The sequence below is a fragment of the Empidonax traillii genome, unplaced genomic scaffold (assembly GCF_003031625.1).
Source record: "Empidonax traillii isolate 1590-97213 ecotype Southwest subspecies unplaced genomic scaffold, ASM303162v1 scaffold152:size925058, whole genome shotgun sequence".
NCBI classification, from domain to species: domain Eukaryota; kingdom Metazoa; phylum Chordata; class Aves; order Passeriformes; family Tyrannidae; genus Empidonax; species Empidonax traillii.
Genome location: NW_020955345.1, coordinates 326,832 through 351,194, shown reverse-complemented (window position 1 = coordinate 351,194; position 24,363 = coordinate 326,832). Strand labels below are relative to the sequence as shown.

The 24,363-nt window shown below is 46.2% G+C and overlaps 1 protein-coding gene across 4 annotated transcripts in view; it reads right to left on the bottom strand.

Moving 5' to 3' along the window:
• The window catches only part of TDRD7 (tudor domain containing 7), a 42,995-nt gene that overhangs the window by 16,221 nt on the left and 2,411 nt on the right, over positions 1-24,363 (bottom strand). For 2 of the 4 annotated variants that reach the window (XM_027884658.1, XM_027884659.1), the window contains exons 2-6: positions 21,604-21,828; positions 14,484-14,625; positions 13,169-13,382; positions 8,005-8,090; positions 6,613-6,830 (exon numbers count right to left, since the gene is read on the bottom strand). In XM_027884658.1, the coding sequence (XP_027740459.1) occupies positions 6,613-6,830; positions 8,005-8,090; positions 13,169-13,382; positions 14,484-14,625; positions 21,604-21,810 (867 nt within the window). In that variant the 5' untranslated portion in view covers positions 21,811-21,828. Of the gene's footprint in view, positions 1-6,612; positions 6,831-8,004; positions 8,091-13,168; positions 13,383-14,483; positions 14,626-21,603; positions 22,239-24,363 lie in introns of those variants that run through there. The other 2 variants (XM_027884661.1, XM_027884662.1) reach the window with 2 other exon arrangements.

The following is a 24,363-nucleotide window of genomic DNA, read 5'->3' as shown; positions in this document are numbered from 1 at the left end:
TAAGTGGATTTCCATACACTTGCTCTGCACTACACTGCCTAGGCTGGTGCCAAAGCAATGTATGAAATGATATTTGGGAATAGGTCTTGGTCAACTTCCATGAACACTAGCATGTGTGCTATCCAAAATCATCACAAAGAAAACATTTTTCATAGATATAAAAAAAAATACGAACCAGGTTAGAGAACTTTCACACATTTTTGGTGGCATGTCTGAATTGTTCTTCATCAGTGAAAACCAAAATAATAGTATTTTCTGCAAGAATAAGACATAAGAAGGCAAACTAATCTATCTAACAACCATCAGCTCCCCATGTTCATGTGAATGAGTCAAACAAGCTTTAAGATTCCAGTCTTTCCAAATAAGCTCACTAAACCAAGGAGATATTCCCTGTTAATATCTCTTTGGGAGAAGGGGAAAGGCAGTGTCCTGCAGATGTCTACTTACTAAAGAATAGCTATCTACTGTAGAAAAAAAATAAATAAACAAATCATATAAAGGATGGTACATTCACCAAGGTCTGGGGCATCTTGCTAGTCAGGTTGACACAAGAGATGACAAAGCACGTCTGGCCATGCAGTCTAGAAGGATCAAAGATGCCTTCAATGACTCATGACATGGAGAATCTACATCTGTAGGTCCACTGATACGAGGAATTTTATTATGCCCTTTGTACCACAGGAGTTCAGGTAAAAATACAACCAAATAGAAACTCATCAAAGCCTTGCAAGGGCCTTGATACACAGTCAAGAGACCAAAGAATATCAAGTGACACAGAAAAAGAAATCAGGGCACACCATCTTGGCAGAAAATGATATCCTAGGTACAGAGGAATTGATGAGGATGTCCCATGTGTCCACACACAGGACTGAGTAATTTGTTTAAATGACCAGCCAAGGAAACTTTTAGCTCCAGAAAATACTTGGCATTATCAGGACAACGATTTGTTTGAGAAGGCTGTGTTGGTGTGTATGGCAGTTCATCCTGAAAGAAGCCAGATGCAGAGAGTTTACTTTCATGCATCCTTTCTCTTGACTAGCACTCTTCATATAGGGCTGCAACAGAGCTGAACACATTTTTGCTGACAGGACCATAAACCCTTACACACTAAAGACTGGCAGAAGACTAAGAAGAGAAGATCCTCAAAGATCTTTAAGCCTCTTATCTCCAATAATAGCTCTGAGGTTTTTTAGGCATTGAAGTTCAGTTTTTAAGAAGCTGTAGATGCTGACTGAGCAAACCACTTAGAGACAGAAAAAATGCTATTCCAGTAAGTTCTTTCAGATTCCTACACGATAAATGAGCTCAGCTCGACATCATTAGAATCACACAGTCACAGAATATCCTAAGTTAGAAGGGATCATTGAAGTCCAACTCTTAGCCCTGCACAGGCCATCTCCAGGAGTCACACCACGTGCCTGAGAGCATTGTTCGAACACTTCTTGAACTCTGTCAGGCTTGGTGCTCTGACCATTTCCCTGGGCAGTCTCCAGTGCTCAACTACCCTCTGAGTGAAGAACCTTTTCCTAACACTCAACCTAAACCTCCCCAACACAGTTTCATGCCATTCCCACAGCTCCTACCACAGGTCATCAAAGACAAGAGATCAGTATCTGTTCCAACCTTAGTGATGCCGCGATTCTGTTTCTGTAATTTCTTCTGTACTTAACTGAAATGTTAAAATTAAGTCATATTGGGTATATTTTTGTATTTTTTTTTGTTGTTAGACTAAAGGATCCCTATTGCAAAGATACCCCCTGTTCAGGTTAAGCTAGTGCTCAGGGCTGGAGTGGTAAGCTCTGTAAAGTACAGGAGTGTCTTTTGGTTGCCCCCTTCTGCCCCATCCTCTTTGCCCTTCCACTTCATTACCCTGCACATCACAGGGGGGACCTGTCCAGCACCATCCCAGACATCCAAGAGGCAAAGTGAAGAACACTAGGGTTTCCTTTACCATGTAAAGCCTCCTCCTCAGAACAAATAGCCAGGTAAATGTTCTCCAGACTGAGGAGCCTTTTCACACAGTATCAGCCAATACAGTGCCCAAGCGCACTAACAAACATCCTAGGGCTAAGAACCTCATATTTTTTAGCCATATCCTTATTAAAAAGCAGTAAGAAAACTGACTGAGAAATGGTAGACTACTGGAGATGAAACTATCTGATGACAACCGAGTAATGGTTGATCTGCTATGTAGCCAGGGCCAATAGGATATTTTACGATAAAGAAGAACATCTTTGTTCTGGAAGTGCTGAAAAGCAGATATATCCCTTCAAGCACAAGTGGAACTTCCAAATTCAGAATGGCAGTCTTATTTTTCTACCATCTCCTTCAGAAACCTGACAGAAAGACTTAGGCAGCTACTATTAAAAGAAACACCTAGAAGCAAGTCTAGAGGCATACATCTCTCCTTGCTATCAGTTAAAAGATGGCTCCTCAAATTTGTTCTACTTTCTTTTCTAACTGCAAGAATGAATTTGGGAAGACGAGTGCAAAAAAAGATGACAGAAGACAGCTTCACCTGGCATACAACATAGGGGACTGACATATTTTGTCATCATCTCAGACTGATATAAAAGCATGAAAAGGGGTCACTATTAGAAAGAATCCAGCACCAAGACTGGCTGAAAATTAAAAGCTATGAGAGTTGAGGTAGTTCAGCCTGGAGAAGAGAAAGCTGATAGCAGGTGTCCAGTATCTAAAGGGGTTTACAAGAAAGATGTGGAGAACCATTTTTATCAGGGCCTGTTGCCATAGGACAGAAGGTAATGCCTTTAAACTAAAAGAGAAGAGATTTACACTGCATATAAGGAAGACATTTTTTACAATAAGGGTGGTGAAATACTGGCACAGATTCCCCAAACAGGTGGTTGATGCCTGAAATTGTTCAAGGCCAGGTTGGATGGGGCTCTGAGCAACCTGATCTAGTTGAAGATCTGCTCATTGTAGGGGGTTGGAACTTGACAGCCTTTAAAGGTTCCTTCTAACCCAAACAACTCTACCATAATTACATAGAGACAGATTGATTTAGTGCACTGGAACTGTACTGGGTCAGAACAAAGATGTTCCTAGCCTAACATCCTATTTGACAACAGCAAGTGTCCCAGAAAAAGTGTAAGGGACAGGATGGTTTTAGGGATACCTCCTCTTCCCATTCTGGAATACTCCATAGTTCAGGCACTACTGGAGACAGTTTCTTTGGAATGAAGTAGTTTGTGACAGTTAAGGCCAGAGATCACTAGTCCACATATTCAGTTGCTTTTAAATTCATGATGATTAAAGTTCCCCATCTACCTTCTTCAAATCTCTTATTATATTATAGCCCATATCTCCATCTTTCCCAACTTAAATAATTTAACTCAATTTTTGCTTGCACAGAACTCAATACCTGTCACCCTTTTGAATCATCTTCTCACTCAGCTTGATCTCTCAGTCAGTTTTTGTTTGTGTATTTTTTGGGTGGAGATAGGAGGAGCGTATTCGATTCTGATATGCATTTACAAAATAGGTTTCCCTACTGGCACTGTGTTTGCTATTTTGTTCTCCGTTCACGAGAACAGGGAAGTCTTTACAGGGAAGTTTGCGGCCTGGGGCCCCTGGGGCCCAAATCTAGATGAGATGTCACCAGATAACTAAATAGCTTAGTATAGCTTTTGGACTCTTATCCACTCCTGCACTTTCTCGTGAGTACCAAATACGTTGCAACAAAAAGTTCAAGGCTGATCAAAAGATATCTCAGAGCCCTGGGAAGAATGTTTAAAAATTCAGCAGCACAGGCAGTATTTTCCTCAATCCTCCCAGTAGTCTGCATCCCAAGGATTCAAGACAGAGCCCAAACACAGCAAAGCTATGTAACTTTGGGTCAGAAGTTGTAGGACAACAGCTAAGTTCTGAGAAAGACCTGTGAGAAAAATATGTAGAAAGATAAGAAAAGAGACAGGGTAGAATGTCTAAATTAGGGATCACTAATCAGCTGCTTAAATATGCAAGGCAAAGTAATTAGTCAAACAGAAAGGTATAAGATTCTGATATAAAAAGACAAAGGTGGGAGGGTCACTGCCAGTCATCACTTTTTTCAAAGCACTAGTCCTGCTAGAGGTGAAAGCAAACAATTCAGCAACACCATGGATCTGACTGACGAAGCAGTTGAAGCAAATTCTTCTCCTGACTGAAGCCTGTCCAGAAAGCAGATTTTTGGGTTATTATATAACAGTGGTGAGCATATTTATTCTCAGCCCCACTGCTCATGAAGGCTTGGCTATAATCTGGCAGTCCTTGCAATTACTTAATTCCTTTGTACTTTTGCATTCAGCTGTGCAAAATATGTTGCTACAAGTAAGATGCTCAAGCAAGCTCTAACCTAAAGAAGGGAGGTAACAGACCAACGGAGAACAAAGTCAGGCTCCACAGTTTGTAGTATGTCTTCCCTGAAAGGTGAAGGCTGAAAACAAGATCATCAATCTGCAACTTTAGTGCAGTCAACTATAGTGACTTTTGGAGACTTCAGCTCACTAGATAGGAAAAATGTCCATTAATGGCGGTTGTAATCTAAAACAGAAATTACTATTTCCTAGAAAAAATTCCTTCCTTTCATACAAGTTTGAAAGTTTAGGGATATGAGTTATTCAGAAATAATACTGTCCAGAGCAGAGTCCTCAAATTAGAAGCTTGAAGAGGCAGAAAATGTATTGCAAGGTCTATTGCCTGCTGGTTTGTAACTATGCTGATCACCATGAGATAAAGAAGAGGATGTGCTGTCTCTTTAAGAAAATACTGAGAGAAATATCAGGCATTTTCTTCTGTTCTGAGGCTGGCAAACACTTCCCAGTGTAAGTAACCACAAGGCAGAAATAATTCAGAAATTAGTCATGGAAGCATCTTTGCTGATACTGGAAACAGTAAAGTCTGTCCTCTGGCATTTCAAAATTTCTATAGATGTGCACACCTGCAGACAATATGTTTGAATCAGGAATAAATGGTGATTATATTTAAGAGATGCACAGTAGTTTCATATGAGAAGTCCCAGTTCAAATTTCTCCACGCCTGAGCCATGACTGCGATTTCATAAGTCAGTAAACTGAGACAGGCTTTACAGGCTCATTAACAGTTCTCTACAGTAAGACTGACTGTGCCAAGATAACTTGATAGTTCTGACTGCTGTTGTACTGTGCCCACTGTATGACAACGTTTCCACAGGCTTAATGACTGCCAACTTATGCTAAAATGACTTTATTTGCTTGCTAGAGAGAAGAGATAGACCCAATAGATAACAAGTAAATGGATAATGAATACAGAGCGAAGATCCTGGATGAACAGGATTGACTGAAACATTAGCTACAAAAAAAAGACTAAAATTTGCTTCATGAATTAAATAACTCAAAGTGTAAGAGCTTGCTCCATGGATTACACAGGAACCAATCATCAACAATCAAAACAAATGCTGCTGACTTCATGTGTTACTGGTGTTTGTAATAAAGTGTCACAAACACATTTTACATATCTGTGGGAATACCACACATGCACGCAAATGCTGTTATTCCTGAAGAGCAATTATTTAATCTCAGTTAAACCTCTCCTTCTTTTGGCACTTAAAGTTATTACATGAGAAAATACTTACCAGGACATACATGAAAAGTCACATAAAGCAGACAAATATTGTCATTACTTCAATACTCCTCTGGTGCCAGAGTTAGACAGATACTGAAGCAGTTGAAAGTGTTCATAGATACGACTGGCCTGTTAAAGCTGACTAAAGCCTTGCTGCAAAGCTGCATAGCACCATAAATACAGAAGGAGAGATAAAAGTACAGAATTTGAAGACCCTCAAGCCAGTGGTGATGGCAACCCACGCGGCAGACCTGTAAGTGGATACTCATCCTGATATCAGTTCCTAATATGAAGGACAAAGACACCCTTGGTGATCAAGACATAACAGACATCAGGAGCACAGCAGGAAGGGGCTGAGCTGTAATCTCTCCCCCAGCATTATTACACTTGAATTTCACCTATTATTGTATCATGAGCCTAACTTACACAGCAAAATTCCACAACCTTGGCTTAGGATGTGAGAAGGACCTGTGGAAAAGTCTATAGAAAAATACAGATAGACCTCAGACTGTTCACACAGGATCTGCTGGTAGTTTATAGGTTTAAGAGGAGATAAACTCACCAACAAGGAAGAGTATAGAAAGCCAAAAGGGAAAAAAACAACAAAAAACATGGAATGAACAGCACGTGCCATCAGCTGTTTGGGCTGTCACTACTGGAGTCAGTTAAAGGTGGCAATTCAGCAACCCCAGGCACTTGCTCCATGACACCACAGAGGCTGACCTTCCTTCTCCATAACAATGCTAGCCCACTCAACTGTGATTCTCTGGTTTTCAAAGGCATTGTTACAATTTGGGGGGTGGGAGGTGTTTTTTGTTTTGTTTTGTTTTGTTTTGCTTTGTTTGTTTGGTTGGTTTGGTTTGGTTTGTTTGGTTTTGGTTTGTTTTTTGTCACAGCTACAGATAAGGAAAGAAAACGTGGGCATATATAAAATAGCATCTGGAAAATGCACACTGAGAAATCTGTAGGGTATTGGCATCTTCCACAAAAATGACATTCAGTACTTACTGTGCATACATGAGGCCAGTTCTCAAGCTGCTGGAGCACTTCTGTGCTAAGATCCTCCCAGTACATTTCCCGATAGATTTGAGGCATCTTTGACACCTTGACTCCACTGCTGTACTTGCTCAGAAGCTCCTTAATGCGATTCTGAAGCTCATTGACATCAGCAGCAGAAGAGCCAGAGGCAACAGTGTGTGTCTCTGCAGTGGATGTATTTAAGTTATCTGTTAAAAAAAATACAGCCTTGAAGTAGACACAGACTTACCAACAGAGAGAAATACAGGCAATAACCTCCTTAATTAAAAATTAAACACCTGAGCTGCCACCATAACACCAGCTCTAAAATGTGGCTCTCCTGTCCATCATGGTTGGTTCAGTGGCTTTCTATTAGAAACAGCTATGGAAACCTCAGACATTTAGTAGCTGACCTAAAGCTGCATTTCCAATCACCGTAGTTATTTCCATAAGATGTTGCTAAATTTTACTTCTGAAGGAATTCTGGAAGGGGATGTAGAACCCTCAGCCCCACTGTAGCTGAGAAGCTGCACTAAGGCAGTATCTCAAGCAGGGCACCAGATAATTTTTTTATGAATACACACACTACAAAGATACAGCAAAACAACCAAGAATGTTCTTCTACATTCAGTCAGGCAGGCATACAAATCAGACCAACCATTTGCCTTTCGTTCCAAGATATGTCCTGACAAAAAGTCTTCATCCAGCACACAGCCTTTCTGTGCTACTGCATCCAAGGAAGCCCTCCAATGAAGCAGTGAAAGAGACAACAACTGTCCACGTGCTCTGGAGTTTCATACATCGTGTGTAGGAGTAAGAGAGTCATTATTCCAGGGGGAGGCTCACATCACTAGCTTGCCTGCTTCCTCATCTCTGCTCCTCTCTTCCTTTTGAAAGAGTTTTTGAAAGACTCATTTGCTACCAGTCCTGAAGCTTCACAAATCAGCATCACAGGTCTCAAGGAAAACAACCCTGGGCAAGTCCATCAGCTGCAGAACTGCTGTGAACCAGGCCGGCAGGAGGGTATTTTTCTGGACAGATACATTAGTGCGCGGCTTGCTTCTGAAAGCCAGGATTTCACTATTCTACCATATCCTTAACCTGGCAGTGAAGTTTAATCCTCCCGTTTCCAAGCTACTCACACTAGCTTTGTGATTGGCTTTGCCACTTACTACCCAACGTTTTTCACAGAAGACTGAGAGGCACACAAGCAAACACACACATTTCCTCAGCACAATGAAATGAGAGTGAGAAGGTTCACTCCCAGGACTTGGTTTCTCACTCAAACCTATTTCATTGAAAACAAGTACTAAGATGGATTTTTCTTAAGATGACATCCCTTCTAATATGATTAGTCAACAAAAATTTTCTTAATGGGCATACCATTTGATTCTGTGGAAGAGCTTCTGGACAGGTGAACTTGCAACTCTTTCTGAAACCGTGGTGGGACTGTCAGTCTCTTCTCAGACCTAAAATTGCAAAGAAAATTGCTTAAAATCATTCTCCTGTCTCTAAATAGCATTCCATTTGCTTATAAGACCTATACATAAAACAGATTCCATACACTTCTAGCAAGCCTTCTGCACAAGATCATTACTCACAATGTCCTTGCTTGGAAGACAACCTGATGAGCAGTAACAGGACAGATCAAGAGGTGGTTTCTAGTTTTTTTCTTATTTTCCTTATTATTGTGAGAAGTAAAACATACAGTAAAGAGACATTAGAAAAAGGAAAGCACTTAGATCTAGTAACAGTCAAGTCTTTCACTTGATACATTCAGTCTCACTATTTGGTCATTTATCCGGAGGGTTTCTCAGTCTGGTTCTTGAACATGATTATGTTAATCTGCTTGGTAGCCTTGTGCTTCCTGAGAGTAATTGGCTTCATAAGTCACAGAAACACAGAGACATATACAGTCTTCTGGATGCTGTTGCTACCTCATTTAACACATTTCTCTCTGAAGATCTCTCCCACTGAAAGCACACAAATGCCACGCTTGCAGGTGTTCTTCTGAGGTCCCTCAGAGAGCAGCAGCTTTTACTGAGACCACAGACACCAAAATGAGCTCCTGACACTGAAGAGGTCACAGCTATGTGCAGCTCACTAAGACCTGGAAACAATCATCTGTGAAATAATTACATACACTGCAAGCACAAGAGAAGATGGTTCAAAGGCTGGACCAAACACTTCCTAAAGTCACATACCCAAGAAATAGCTGTGGTGGAGAAGTCAGTGTGGCAACAAAACAGCTCTCCACCAAAAAACAGTGGGTTGATGTGAACCAGGCCTCTCCAGACCAGAGTAGACTCTGCCCACGCACTTGGCAGGCTTTGCAGATGACCTTGGCCCAGGGGCCAGTAAGGAGCCTGGCCTGAACTCTGTGGAATTCAGGAACAACCATGAAACAAAACAAAAACTTCACCAGCCATAGAAACACCAGGTTCACCTGGGCTCTCAGAAGGCAGGATAGCGGTATAAGTATGATGTTGAGACTAGTAGCAATGGGGAGTTGAGACCAAGGAGCTCTATATGCCACGAAATTGACTCTTAACAGAGCAGATCCATGAATCAGAAAGAGGCCTCCCACATTCACTTAAGTTTTCACCACCATCTTAAAAAATTTAACATGAATTTGTCTCCCTTGCTTTTTTGCTGCCCCTGTGAGATGAAACCACTGCTCCCCCACCAATTATGTGGTGTCATCTGTACCAAAAATAATACTTCTGTTCTGAATCACGTCTCACAGCATTAGCAGTGAGGACAGCCACTGCCCAGCACAGCAATTAACAAAACAGGAGTCATGCACAGAAGTGCTAGACAGCAGCACATTTGTGAAACTAAAAAAGCACGAAAGCAAAGCCACCCACACGAAATCGAAACACACACTCACACCTTGCTCTTGCTGGGTATCTGAAAAGACTCTCCCAACATTCCATCTGCATCGCAGGAAAACCCTGGGCTTTCCGGGCACAGCTCAGATGCCCACACAAAGCAGCAGCAGTCTCTTCTTACAAGGTGTGCTGTGACTGGCCATGCAGACCCTACAGGAAATCCAGGATCTCACTTCTCTGTATGTATATGTACCAGTAAGGACAACTCCTAGCTGGACACCCAAGCTTAAAAAAAGTCCTTTTAATGGAAGCAGACTCAGAAAAGACTACTGCCATTGCTAGTCAGAAAGCAAAACAATCCCATGAACTAGCTACACGGAGCTAATGGAGACTGTCCTGCTACCCGTTTCCCAACAGGAATCCATAGCTGTGTTCAAGTCCTCAGTGCCACACATACTTGTATCATCTTCAGCCACGTGAGGTGACCTGAATGACCAGCAGGAACTGCAGCAACGTTTCAGTAAGGAAAAAGGCAGATGTTCCCCTCTCAAGCCATGCCATCTGGAACACCTCGGAAAGGAACCTGGAACAGATCGATGATTCCCTTATGTATCTTCTTGAAAGCTAATTGGATTTGGGATCCTCTCAGTACTAAGAAACTTCACGTGGCGTCTTCCTGTGCTTTCTGCTTCCCATGGACTGAAGTGGTGCTAACATCAGCTTTGAGCCCAGTCCTGTGATGCGCTTCTCGCTCACACAAATCACAATGGTCTTATCTCTCCAACGATGAGATGGAACTCAGCCAGACAGTGGCAGGATCAGCACACTTCTCTCCAGCATGCATGTGTGGACAACTCAGCTGCCTGCAAGGCCTCGTGTTCCTCAGCTGCCAGAAGCCTGCTCCCAGCAAGAGGGCCTCCCAGCAGCCTGGCCCTTCCCAAATGCCTGACCAGCCATGCAGCCCTGCCAAGTCATCCACATGTAGCTGTAGCTGAGCAGCCAGCTACATCTCACTCCCAGACATCAGTGTCTCACAGCCCTTCCCTGCCAATTGCCTAACCTTGGAAAGGCCTGTGCCATCCCAATCTCCTCTTTGGTCCTTGGACAGTGCTATCTCAGCAGCAGCAAATGGTTCCTGCCGCATCCAGTGAGGAGGTCAACAGGCATCTCAACCTGTTCTCATCCAGGCTGCTGCTTTGCACCTTCAAGGATCTCTGCAGTTAACCTTAACAGCAAGGTGTCTCCCACCTTCTGGGGATTTGCAGGTCCACAGCAACAGAGTCCTTGGTGCTATAAAGACAGCCTCTCAGACCCTGCAGCAGCATCTGCAAGAAGGTCTGGAAGGGTAGCAGGAAACAACCTCCCACAGCTGCAGCTGCAGCTACCTTCAGCAACTCCCTGCTGCCATGTGAGTGTGACAGAATGGGGAGGACAAACATCCCATTCCCCTACCACCCAGTGCTACATAGTGGCAGATGCTGCAGTCAAGAAAATCTCTGAGAAAAATATCACAGAGTGCTACAGAGGTGGGACGCAGATTTTGGCAGTCACAAAGGGCACTGCTATTTTCAGTCTCACTGTGGGCCCTCACTACATGATAAGAGGCAAAGTCTGTCACTGGCAGGACATCCTGTCAAGGCAAGTTACACAGATCTGCCACAGCAAGATCAGTATTCAACAGAGAAGGAGAAAACAAAGACCTTTAAGTCCAACCATGAGAGTGTAGATTTGCTTTATTATGACTTGAGTAAATGGAGGGGCAGGGTGGGTAACAGGAAACCAGAAACCACAGATGGTCAATGGCTCACTCCAAACTGGGAAATGGGGCAGACACAGTCTGTCACCTTCAGGACTTGCTTCAGTCAACCTGTGCTGTGAATGCTCAGCCACTCTCACATGTAAGTGCTGGCACCATTGCTGGAACAACGTCCTCAAATCTGTGCCAGCTACCTGAGCCTGCGGGGAAGCCAGGATTTCTGGGGATGCTGCTCACAATTCCATCCATTTGCACACTGCTTTGAGGTCAGGACTTGCTGGCACAAAGAAGCACTCTGTCCTGCAATTCCCAAAGCACAGGCAACTGCAGTAGCTCAGGAGTCACAAAATGTCCACAGCAGCAAGAACACGGGCCGTGGATCTCGCCAGTCCTGCTTCAAACTAGCCAAGCTGAAACAAATTAATCCAGTCAAAAGGCCACTACACAACCTTGCATTCAAACAGAGTATGATCCTCTTCTTCCTGAACTCTCCCTTCACTGTGTGAAGCTAACAAGCCAACAGGACAGTATTTGGACCCTTTGCAACAGCATAAGATTTCTTCTCCTCCAAAACTACTTGGGCCAAAGCAGACTTACTTCACTTTGTGGCTTCTCCTTCACAGTTGGGCAGGAACAGATATCAGAAACAAAAGCAGAACACTTCTGTGAAAGCAGGACATGGGAGCACAGAGACAAACAAAGATAACAACACGAGTTGTAGCACACTCCATTAGAACAGCCAGGATAGGGCTGACATCTACCTAATTGTACACCATGTATCATGAATCTTCAAGTACCCGGCCTTCCAGTAACTAACTTAAAGAGAATTGTAAGCGCTGTTTTTTGCCTCTGCCCATCTGGGACGAAGGACCTCTGCCTTTTAGGGAAGTGCCACTTAAAAAATTGCAACTCATATGTACACACAGAAAAGGGAAGGCCTGTGCACACTTGCTCCCACATTTCTGGGTCACAGTAGGATGGCTTGGCCCTTCTCTTCTCTGCACAACAGACATCTGACACACACAGGACTCATGTAGGTGACTGGGACAGGACGTGCCCGCTTTCTGTGGGTCTTCCAGAAAGAGCAGGCACCATGGCAGGATTAAGCTGTCGTGCTGCTCCGTGCCACTTCACTGCTATGCCACCGTGGAAGCAGCACGCCACTGCCTTTTCCATTCAATGCAAGTCTGGCTGCTAACCCAGCCCGCTGACCTGCAGAGGATTACCACCACAATCACAGCTCCAGTGGACTTAGCACAGCCACAATGACGGAACGGCAAACACTTTCTCCCCACCATCAGCTGATGGCCCAGAGCAGCCCAAAACAACACAGAAAGAGAAATGATGGGGCAGCAGCTGCCTAAGCCACCTGGATTAGGGAGGCTCAAACCAGCCTCAAAAACAGCATGGACTGCTAACCCAGCAAAACTGCAGCTCCAGCCCTCGGCTCACTTCACCCAAACACGGTCAGGCGCCTCCGGGCTCTGAGCACTCTGAGAAGGGCCACAAACACTGGTGCTGCAACACAGAACTCAGCCAAGAGGCAAACAGCAGCCACCTGTACACAACCATCACCCTGAGCATGTACCACTGCCTCTCCCCTGCACACAAACCTCCTCCTGCCTTCTGTCCCACCGGCCACAACAGCTCCCTCCCCAGCCTGGGAGACTGAGACAGCCCCGCACCCCCTTGTGTGACACCTCTGGCCACGTTTCTCCTCAGAAGATGGAGCAGGCCAAGAGCACTGGGGAGCTATGGCAGCATCCTAAAAGGCAAAGGGTCATCCACCTCCTTCCTGGAATACCAAACCATGTTCAAACTTCCCCATCTGCAAGTGTGGGAGCCTGGATTTCCACTGGATCCCAAAATGCACTGCTGGCATGGCAACATCCAAGCGTCCACCCCACTTCATTTCCCCTCACTCACACACACACACACACTCACACGTACACACACTGACCTGTTTACCACAGTGACATGCCTTTGCATGGGGATTTCTTTAGGTGATCCACTCCCAGCAGCTGAAGGCAAGGCAGACCGGGCACTCTCCACAACAGGTTTCACAGCTCCACACGCCACTTCTCTGCCCCGAGGAAGGCGAGACACAGGCTTCTTGCTGCCTTCTTCTGGCACACTCAGAGACCGGGGCTGTCGCAAAGTTCCTTTGGGCTTTCCTAAAGAGTTTGCAGATGGAGCCATGAGCAGTGCCCTCCTCCACCCAACCAGCCTATTTCCACCTTCCTGGGCACCTCCTGCACTGCTGTCCAAAGGGTTTCTTCCTTTCTACTCTGGCTCGCAGGCACCTGAACTCCCACCACAAAGCACAGGTGACCAAGTATAACACCCCAGGGAAACACACCACACTGGCATTCAGGCAACACTGGGATAAACAAGCTCTTGGTCACTTTGCTGTTTATTTGCTGTTAGTGCCACATCAGTTCTGAACGGTTCAAACACTTCTGAGGGGCATTGCTGTGCAAGACAGTAAACCAATGTGCCTTTATAATCACTGTTGTTTAACTGGGGTATGAGTCACCAGTTCAGTTTCCCAACCAGAGGAAACTGTTGGCATGGTTGCAGGAGAGCAAGAAGCAGCAAACCCTTCATTACAGACAAGAGGAGAATACAAACTAAGACCCAATGTTGCTCCAAGCTGCCAACTTGCAAGCAGATGGGTCTTGCCTGGGTCTGATCCTGGGCCCAACCCCACTGGCAGTCACACAGCAGCACAGCAGTGAGGGAAACGTGACCCACAACCTTTGGGAAAACTCTGCTACAGCAGCTTACACAAAAGGTAAGAGGTAAAAAGAGCGGGCAATGGGCATCAGAACTTTTGTGGCACTAGGGTACTGGTACAGGACCTGCTGAAACAGCCTCAGATGATGCTGCAGGGGCTCCTTCTCGCTATGAGGGCTAAGCTCACTCCTGCCACTCCACAGTGGGCTGAAACTGATCTCAAAAAGTAAGTAGGTTCATTGCCACATTTCTTGCCGACATCTCAACCACACCTCTCACAGAAGCAGGGACACATGAAAATGAAGCCAAGAGTCCTCTAAGAATTTTTTTTTTCAAGATCATTCACATTTCATGCTTGAGAACGTCCTCCTCTCTGATCGTGGCTTTCAAGCATAAGCACCCTTGTAAACAGCACTCCATTCTTCCAGGAACTCTCCATCAGGACCACGCAGCTCATGGCCATTAGTGATGCACCTTCCTGGCCTAGACTTTTGCTGCAGCAGCTGCAGTTCCTTCATAAGGGTAGGCCCATGGCTTACCTGATAAACTGACTGGAGATGTGTTCTTCAGCCTCATCTGACAGTTCACTTGCCGGACCGTTTTCTTCTTGGAACTCCTCTGTCGGGCCACCAGCTGAGCAACTCGCACAGTTTCACTGCAACTCACAGCATGGCAAACAACCTTGTTGGAGCACAAAGGGGACAGGGAAAAGCAGACAGTGAGGCCCAAGCTCACCCACAGCCCTCAGAATGACTTGCATCCATTTCCAAGCCTGTATCTGCTGGGTCATGCAGGCCTGCAGGCCGTTCGGAAAAGGCTTCGGTAGACACTGGTCTTGAAGACCTCCCTCTTTTTTTCCAGTGAACTTTAGAGAGCAGCAAAGCAGATAGCCAGAGCCTCTCCCTCACCTTCCCACATTAGGCTGAGTTCCTCCAGGAAACACCCTGGTTTCTCACTCCCATGCCACAGGCCCACAATCTTGCCTGACAACACTGGGAAGCCACGGGTTTCCAGCCTGCTCACGCTCCTCCTGCCAAGGCTCACTGGAGGCTCTGGCACCGCTCTGACCCTGTGGAGCTGGGCTGCCTTTGCCCTGCTTACCCAAGAAACTGCATAACTATCCTGGCTGCACAGATTGCCTCACAGGCACTGGACTGGCCCCCAGAAACAGCCCAGCCTTGGACGAGCCCATGGCTACCTCCTTCCCAATTTAAAGGCCTTTTGCCTCAGCATCCCCCTGCCACAGGCTATCCCTCGAATGGATACAGAAACTGGCTTTGGAAAGCCCCTAAACCACATGCCTCACGTGCACTCAGCCTCACAGACAAGATGCGAGCCCAAACTTCTGGGCAACTCAGCAGCTGCAAAGGCAGTATGAGAACTCCTCCAGGGCTCCAAAAGGACACAAGCAGTCACCCTGAAAGTTAGAAACTGAAGTCTGTGTTCTCAGCCACAGTCTGTGGTGGTGATAGAAGCTGAGAAAGGGTCCCTCATGGGGCCAGCATTGCTATCTTCCTAACTATGGCCCTCAACAAACACTGGGGTTGAAAACTGAGCACAGGAGAAGGGCAGGAGAAACTCAGGGACTTGGCCAGCACCTCTGAAGTTTAGCAAACAGCAACTCCAGAAAAGATGATTTCTCACAAGCAAGGCGGGGCAACCAAAGCAGAAAAACTGAGGGCCAAGAAATAAAAAAGCAAAAGATTGCTGAGCAGCAACAGCTTCTTCGAGTGCCCTCTCAATCTCCAAGGGAGACCCAAACAACCTAGAGAAATATGGGCAAGGGATGACAACATTAGAACCAGGCAACACACTCAGCCTCCAGCACCACACTCCGGCTCATCCTTCTCCTCCTCTTCTTCCTCCACTGCACACCCAGCCTGTGTGCTGGGCTGGCTCAACACTGCAGGGAAGGCCTCTCCTTCTGAGGGACAGCTGTCCTATCCAAGAGCTCCTGCTTAGGAATCAGACAGCACACCTGCTGTGCAGTCAACACCCATACAAACAGCATCCACACCACTGTAGTGATTAAAGGCCAGGAATCACTGAAAAACTGAGGATTACATCTCTGTAGTCCATGTCATATAGCATCTCTGCTCAAAGCAGCATCAACTAGACCTAGTTACCCAGTCAGGTGGTGGAATATCTCCAAAGATGGAGAATTCTCAACCACTCTGGACAACCTCTTCCACTGTTTAGCCAGCCTCACCATCAAAAAAGTGGGTGGTTCAATGTTTAAATGGAATTACTCAACTTCTACTCCATTTCCGTTGTCTCTTGTCTGTTCACTGAATACCAATGAGAACGGGAGATTGAGTCTGACTCCATGTTTTTTACTCCCTCCAACAGACATTAATACACATGGATAAGATTCCCCCGAGCTTTCTCTTCTCCAGCACAGTCACAGCTCTCTGAGTCCTGCATCAAAGATGTTCCAGGCCATTCACTGAACTTCCATCACTGTGTCCATGTCTGTCTTGTTTTGGGAAGCTTGGAACTGGAATAATCACCTCTATCAGAGTGCTGGTAACACTCTTCCTATTGAATCCCAGCATGCTGTTGGTCTCCTTTGCTGCTCACTGTGAACTTTGTGTCCATCAGAACTCCCAGGAATTCCTCTGACAAGCTACTTTTCAGCTGGTCAGCTGCAAAACTATACAGGAACATGGGGCTGTTCTCCCCAGGTGCAGGACTTGGCATTTCCCTCTACAGAACTCCATAGGGTTCCTCCTGTTCCACTGGTAATTGGTCTCCCAATGGGTTTTGTGCCACTATTATGGAAGAGACTATTAAAAGCCTTACTAAAATCCAGATAAATCACATCCTCTCATCTATTCAGCAAGTAATCTCATTTTGGAAGGGTATTAATTCGGTCACATATGATTTTCACTTCACAGGTCCATACTGACTTGCCCTCTTTTCTTTCAATGCCTGAAAACTTTCCAGGATTAGCAGCTCAATAACTTTCCCAGACTTCAAGGTCAGGCTGATCAGCCTGCAGTTCCTTCTTCCTACACTTCCTGGTAAAGGGTGGTGCTTCCTTTCAGTCCTCAGGAACCTCCCACAAACTATCCTTTCAAGATAACTGTAACCCAAGAGTGCACTACAACAAACCCACAGACTTGTCCATGTTCCATTTGTTCAAATATTCCCTATTCTAATCCTCTCCCAAGAAGACTAAGACATCCTGCTCTTTCCAACTGTTCTCAGCCCATCCCTCAATATTTACACAGTGCCTCTATATCCCTTCAACTTCACTCAATTCTGCTTCTGCCACTTGCGTGCATGCCTTTAATGGTAGACTTAAGTCAGGAGCTCCCTCTTCACCATGTGTGCCTCCTGCACCCTTGCTTAAGGAAGAGACTGTACAGCTGACTGTACCTGACTGAGTCATAACCCATCTTTGTGAAAGGTGAACCTGAAATCCTTCACTCTTCACCCTTTCAGAGATGTCTGTGCAACAACCTGTGCTCGACAGCTTGAGCATGGACTTGATAAAGCTTTAGTGAAGTGAAAGACAGCAAAGAGCTTAAGTTCTTCATTTGCTGTACCTTCTTTCCTCTAGATTTTCTATTGTCCCTGTGTTTTCTCCTGTTAACTATACACTTAACCAGTTATTTTAAGGACTTTTATTTCAGAAGCATGCTCTCAGAACTGTCAGCTCTCTGTCTTGGTCTTCAAGTTCTTGAAATGGTCAGAAATAAATGCAGTCTTTCTTAGGCCCATGCATGTTTGTTTGGCAGCATCTGTACATTCCTCCCAGGGTGCTTCTCCCTGCTCCCACTCATGCATGCTTCCTTTTTATGGTTCAGTTTTGTCAGTGCTCCTGGCTCCTTTGCTTTTTTCCCCAGTTGTTGGAATGGATTATTCTTGAAATTGGAGGAGGCAATCCTTTAAAGTCCACTACCTCTCCTGGATCACTCTTCTCTCCAGGATTGCATTCAACAGGAGTCTTCCAAGTAGATTCCTAAACAGGCAGAAGTCTGCTCTCTCAAAGTCCTGCATTTTTGATCCTGCTTTTTGCTTTGTTTCCCTCCTTTCAGGCTCACAAACACCACCATCTTGCCACTGCAGACAGGACTGTTCCCAGCCTTTACATCCGCAAACAGCTGTTCCTTATTTTGAAGAACTGTATCCAGCAGAGCATCTCTCCTCACTGATTCATCACTTGTGTCACAATGTTGACATCAGCACACCCCAGAAACATCCTGGATTGCTCATGCCTGGATGTCTTGTCCCTACAGCAGGTATGGCAGTGGCTCAAGTCCTCTGTGAGGATCAGGACCTGTAAACGTAAGGCTTTCTCCAGGTGTCAGAAAAAGGCATCATCTGCTTTATCTACCACTTCTTCCCAAATAGGGCACGTGTAACAGACAGCCACCATGTTGCCCACACACTGTACTGTACCGTACTCATAAGCTCTTCCTGTCTCATTATCTGTCCCAAGGGAGAGCTCCCAGCATCCCCACTGCTCCCTTACTTGGAGGGGCTCACAGAAACCCCTCCTACTTGCCACTGCAGGCCATCATTCCTCAGCAGCCTGTGTCAATCCACAGCAGCATGCCGGTTGTGTGAGTTGTTGTAACACCTCTCCATGACCCCCCATGAGATCACAGCCCTGAACAGCAGGCAGACCTCCAGTTTCTCCTGTTTGTGTCCCAAGCTGTGGATAGCAATGTACTGGCACTTCAGAGAGGTTCCCAGATCTGCTCATTTCCATGAGATCCTTCCTCATCCTTCTAGCTCACAGGAGTGGAAGAACGTGGGATGGACCACCTTGAACTTTGCTCTGTTCTCAAAGTCTCAACATAAAAAGGTTTTGTTGTCCATACACATTTTATCATAGTTTCATAAATGCACATTTTCACATCTAATTTCAGGTACATTTCAGGTTTTTCCTGTCACCAATGTTATAAGTAATTTTCAGCATTTTCTTCCCTTTTTTCCACATCATAGTGATTTAAAGTTTATGCTGGTCTGAGTTAGGATGAATTCAGATGTAGAAAGGGATGGGGTGGATGAGCACAGAAAAGCAGTCTTCCATTTCCCCCTTCTGGAGGGGCTTGGTTATTCAAGCAGAAGTCAAAGTTTTCTTAGAGAAAGGTACAACTACATTCTTCCTGTAAATGAATATGAAGTGAAGCAAAGCAGGGTTCCTTGAAATGATAAAATCACCTGTTGCAGGTGCACAGTATTACAATGTGAGTCCTCTTGCAGAGTTTTCTGTAGGCTGAATTTAATTCTTATCTTGTGTGGAAATTGGAAACCATATCTACTGCATGAAAAAAAACCTGTCAGCTTTTATCTTCCCTTCATTCAAGCCAGCTAAATTAGTGTTCAATAGCAAGAGGAATAATGGACAATTTGTATCATTGCCATCCCAACAGAACCGGTCTGTTCACCTAGCCAGTATTCACCTCACACAAATACTTCAAGCAGCATGCATCGCATGACAATCTGAGATCAATTTGTATTATTTACTGCCTACTTTATACTATATTCCTTGTTGAATGCATTTTTTTGTGCTATGTCTTGGGCAGTTGTCCAAGCAGTAAGGAAAGCCCTAGCCTGCAGTCAGGATCATCAACTGCTAGTAGACCCCTGGATGTGCATGCCTTTGCTTTCCTGCACCATTGTTCACAAAGAGATTAAAGGAAGAGGCAAGGGTCTTGACAGACATTTTGGAGATCAGAGCACTCCCAGAGTCATGAAGAGACGCTGGCTGACTGCCTGCTCTCACAGCAGGCTTGTGTGGACTCTGAAATATGGTCTTAGCCTAGAATGGAGCTCAGGTACTCTGGAGAGATGTGAACAAAGAGCAAAGGCTTATAGTGATGTATGGCCCAGGTCCTGTATCAGGAAAGCATGCAGGAGCAGTCCCAAGTAGTTATCAGCCAACACTGGTGCACAGTCACACTTGCAGCCCTCTGCTTAATGTCTGCCATGGGGACACTATGGACAGCAGCAACAGGAGGGTCATCAAACAGCAGCATGGGCTGGGTCTTCGTGCCTCTCCTGCCTCCCAGGTATATTCACAGGACGGTTCCTCTCAGCTGCTTCAGTCATGCAGAGCACAGCTGGCATTCCTGAACCAAATCGAGTCCTCCTCAACCACTTCAAGATCCTTGTGTAGCCACTTCCTCCATTTTCACCTCCTAAAGTCACCTTTCACTCTTGTTACAGCTGCCTCAAGGAAGTCTCTGCCTCTAGTGCTACCCAAGAGTCCACAATGCCCTCGGCACACATCGTATTAGAGGATAAACAAGGCTCTCAAGGGAATGGGAGGATATCAGATTATACCCTACAAGGCCCTAGTTAGAAACAGATGGCTATTTGCCAGAACTACCACGAGGAAGCATTAAACTGCAGGATCACAAACGTTCCCAGACCTGAGGTACCTGCAATCATGCTACTGATGTAGCTGCAGCCAATGCAGACTTGGAGCAAGTGAAAAAGAATCCCAAACTTGGTTATCTCCTGTAAATGGGCAAATTCTGACAGTCGTAAAAATGCAGCTGGGGAACCTGTTGCTTAAAAACAGCTACATTTCCAGGTATCAGTACAATACCCAGGAAGACTCTTATCATGCTCTTCACAGTAATGAGGGAGACCTAGCTCCGAGTTCCCAGACGCCATCCCGACCCAGCTGAGCAAACAAGGAAGCTCAGCCTTAAGTCCTGTCGCTCCAGACCTGCTCTGGCAGCCACACATAGCGCCAAACATCTGCTAGCTTTCTGCTCTCCACCAGTCTACACAGACTTCAGGAATCCAGACATGGCTCAAGTGAGGGAGAGGCTTCAAGCTCTCCACTCAAACAGATCATTTACATGTTACGCAGCTACAGCAACTATCAAGAGCATGCATCCTGACTCAAAACCAGGAACCCCACACTATTGGACAACGATGTTTGTGGTCCTAGCAAACTGTTTCCAAGGTGGCAGCCACCAAGAGACACAGGCTAGTGTAGCAAGGCCAAGGAATAAGGGACAACTCTCCCACCACACTAATTCTCTGCTAAGCTCTGCTCCACTCTCTCCTTGACCCGTGTGATGACTCCTTGCCCCTTGCACACTTCCTAAGCTGACGAATTGCAACTCTTGCACCAAGGCATCTCACTTACATGCATTCTTCCTCACCTCAACATGTCTGCACAGTCCTGCTGCTCTGTAACTCATGACAAACGAGTCCTAGGCCCAAAGCAAGCACTATCAGGCTTATAAGCAACAGCATTCAAAACAGTTTCACTGTAGAAAAGAGATGATGCTAAACCCCACCCAGAAAAGATGATCAAGCTACATGCACACACAAGTTAACCTTCTTTAAGGTCCCAGGACAAGCCATCCTCTTCCAGAGTCAGAAACGCTGAGAGAGGGATCAGAGCTCTAAAGTCACACAAACCATCTTTCCAGCCATAACTCACATCGCCAGGAAGACACCCTGCAACTTCACACCTTTTGCATACACAACTTCACAGTTGGAATGCACAGGCAGAAAAATAAGGGGCACTTGGTATCTGTGTCACAGCTTCCACTTCTCCCAGCACCATATGCATACTATGGTATTTTTCTCAGAAATCCACAGGATAAAAAGAGAGGAAGTCATGAACAACAAACACTTTGCAAACACAAAAGCCATTTCTGAACTGTAACTGATTCTTACCTCTCCCATTTTGTTCTCTTCCATTCTGACCACTCCTGGGATACTCTCCAAGTAGCCTTCCAGTGTGTCATATCCTAGGTGCCTGAAGGGAATCAGCTCGTTGGTCAGAGATTTGTATTCACTCTGAAGCTCTGACAAACGTATGCCATTTTTAAAGGCATGAAGAACAGCTCGGAGTGCTTTCACAACAAGTTCTGGTTCCTGCATCTTCACCTATAACCACCCCCAAAGGAAGAAAAAGAAAAAAAGCATTTTTACATACAGAGGCTATAACTAGCAGCTTTTACTATTAAATCTCCCTCCCTCCCAAACAAGCAAGGATTCAGCAGCTCAGTGGAGACTGTGATACTTCTGGGTAGACTTGCAGGACCCTGGTCGTGCCAGACAAGCATCATGTGGTATGGAACACAAGGGACATGACATTGTCAAAAAACGCCACTGACAGAGCACAGTAACCCTCATGCATGGGCTGACTCTGCCAGACCACCATGACAGACAGCATGGCCAGAAGAGGGGCAGGGCCTGCTTAGTAACTGGCCCACCAAAGACAAGTGCTTGGATATCGCACGAGGGACATGGCAGCCCTGGATTGTGTGGATAGGGAACAAGATGCTGGAGAGCAGTGCTGCGGAAGGGGCCCTGGGAGTTCTGATTGATGGCAGGTTGAATGTGAGTCAGTAGTGGCCTGGCAGCCAGGAGGGCCAATCGTGTCCTGGGGGGCATCAGACATCGCCAGCCAGTCAAAGGGGATTGTCCCACTCTGCTCTGCACTGGAGCAGCCTCGCCTTAAATATTGTGTGCAATTTGGGCACCATAATGTAAGAAAGATATTCAGCTAATAGAGTGTCTAAAGGAGGGTCAGGAAGATCATGAAGGGGGAAGCTACACAAAGAGCAGCTGAGGTCACTTGGTCTGTTCAGCCTGGAGGAGACTGAGGGGAGACCTCATCACAGTCTATAATTTCCTCACAAGGAGAAGCAGAGGAGCAGGCTTTTCTCCTCTCTGGTGATAAGTGACATGACCCAAGGGAATGGCCTGAAGCTGTGTCAGAGGAGGTCTGAGTTGGCTGTCAAGAAAAGGTTTTTCATGTAGCAGGTGGCTGGGCACTGAACAGGCTCCCTGGGGAAGTGGTCACAGCACCAAACCTGCCAGAGTTTAAGAACTGATTGGACAATGCCCTCAGGCACATTATGTGACTCTTTGGGCTGTCCTGTGCAGGAACAGGGAGCTGCAGGACATCCCCAGGAGGTGGGACTTTGATGACTGTGTGGGTCCCTTCCAATTTAGGATATACTGTGATTCGATGACACGTTACTACCTGCAGGGCCAGAACTTCCATTGGAAGTGGGACAAGGGCCCACCACACCTCACCTTGGCACCCAGCACTCCCTCCACTTGTAACCCATGGTGACACTATGGCTGCTCATCCCTCACCTGAGCCTGTATCCCCACACCAATGCCAATGTGTCAGCTCCACCACGGAAACCGCATGCACCCGGGCCATGCAATTTCTTACCCACAGGCGCACAATGCCTTGACTCCACTGATGCTCTTCAGAGAGAAAACCCAACAGAGGTCCCCAGGCACATGTTCCTCTGGCACTGGGATTTGGTTCTGGCCTTCTGTTTTTGCAGCCTGTGTTGCCCACATCTGGTAGGGCCATGGGATGCCCACAGCCTGCCCCACTGATATGCTCTGCACCACCATCCCATTGGGCTCTGCCCCCATGTGGAGCCCACTGAGCCTGGCTCACGGGACACATCTCTTCTGCAGACAGGACAGGACGCTTGCCCAGGCCTGCCTGGTGGCCACCTCACAGAGGCCCACAGCCCTCAGACGCGTCCCAGTTCTCTGGGACACTTCTTGGGTGCCCCCACAACACATCAACGCTTTCTCTGCAGCCACACAAGGCAGAAGGCATGAACCTGCCTTTTACTTTTGTGTCATTACATTTTAGTCACATTGAAGGCTTCATTCCATTAGCTCTTTAGAAAGACTGCTTTATCAACCTTATGCCTCTAATTTTAACAGTCTGTTTAATTTATATACCTCTAGAAACACATATCATCAACATATCTACCTAGAGATATATACTGATACACTCCTTCATACACAGATTTCTAACTATGGACACATTGTATGCGGTGTATAAAACTACTTGGATATCTGAATACTTCCTGGCACAAGGAAGCAGGAATTGCAACACTGAACAAAATGGCAGCTCCCCTGCACAAAATGGTGGCAGAAACCTGCCAGCCAGGGCTCCAGACTGGGAAGCCTGGGCAGCACAGGGGGTGTTTGCAAAGGGGGGAGTCAGTGCTACCTAAAGCCCTCCCAGCCCCCTCAGCTCACAGGCCTGCACACACTTGGGGCGTTCCAGGAGCACCCAGCTATGGAATGCCAGGCAGCTCCAGGCACAAGAGCTCCTGGGCAGGTGTCCTGCTTGCAGGTCCTTGCTCACCACTGGGCAACTCCTGCCACAGGAACTGCCCCACACGCCAGGGGACCGGACCTGGATACAGCTCTCGCACAACCCAGGAACAACCCAGCTCTCCAAGCAGCTGCTGCACGCAGGCTCAAGTCCCAACACTGACCACACTCGTGTGCTTCAAACACCTCATCTTCACCCCCCACCAAATAATGTCTGCAACACCTGCACAGCCACCCCGTTCCCCTCAAGATGCTCCAGCTCAGGGCACAACAGCAGAGTCTCCCACTCCTCAGAACCCCAGGGCTGCCTACGGACCTGCAGCACCACCA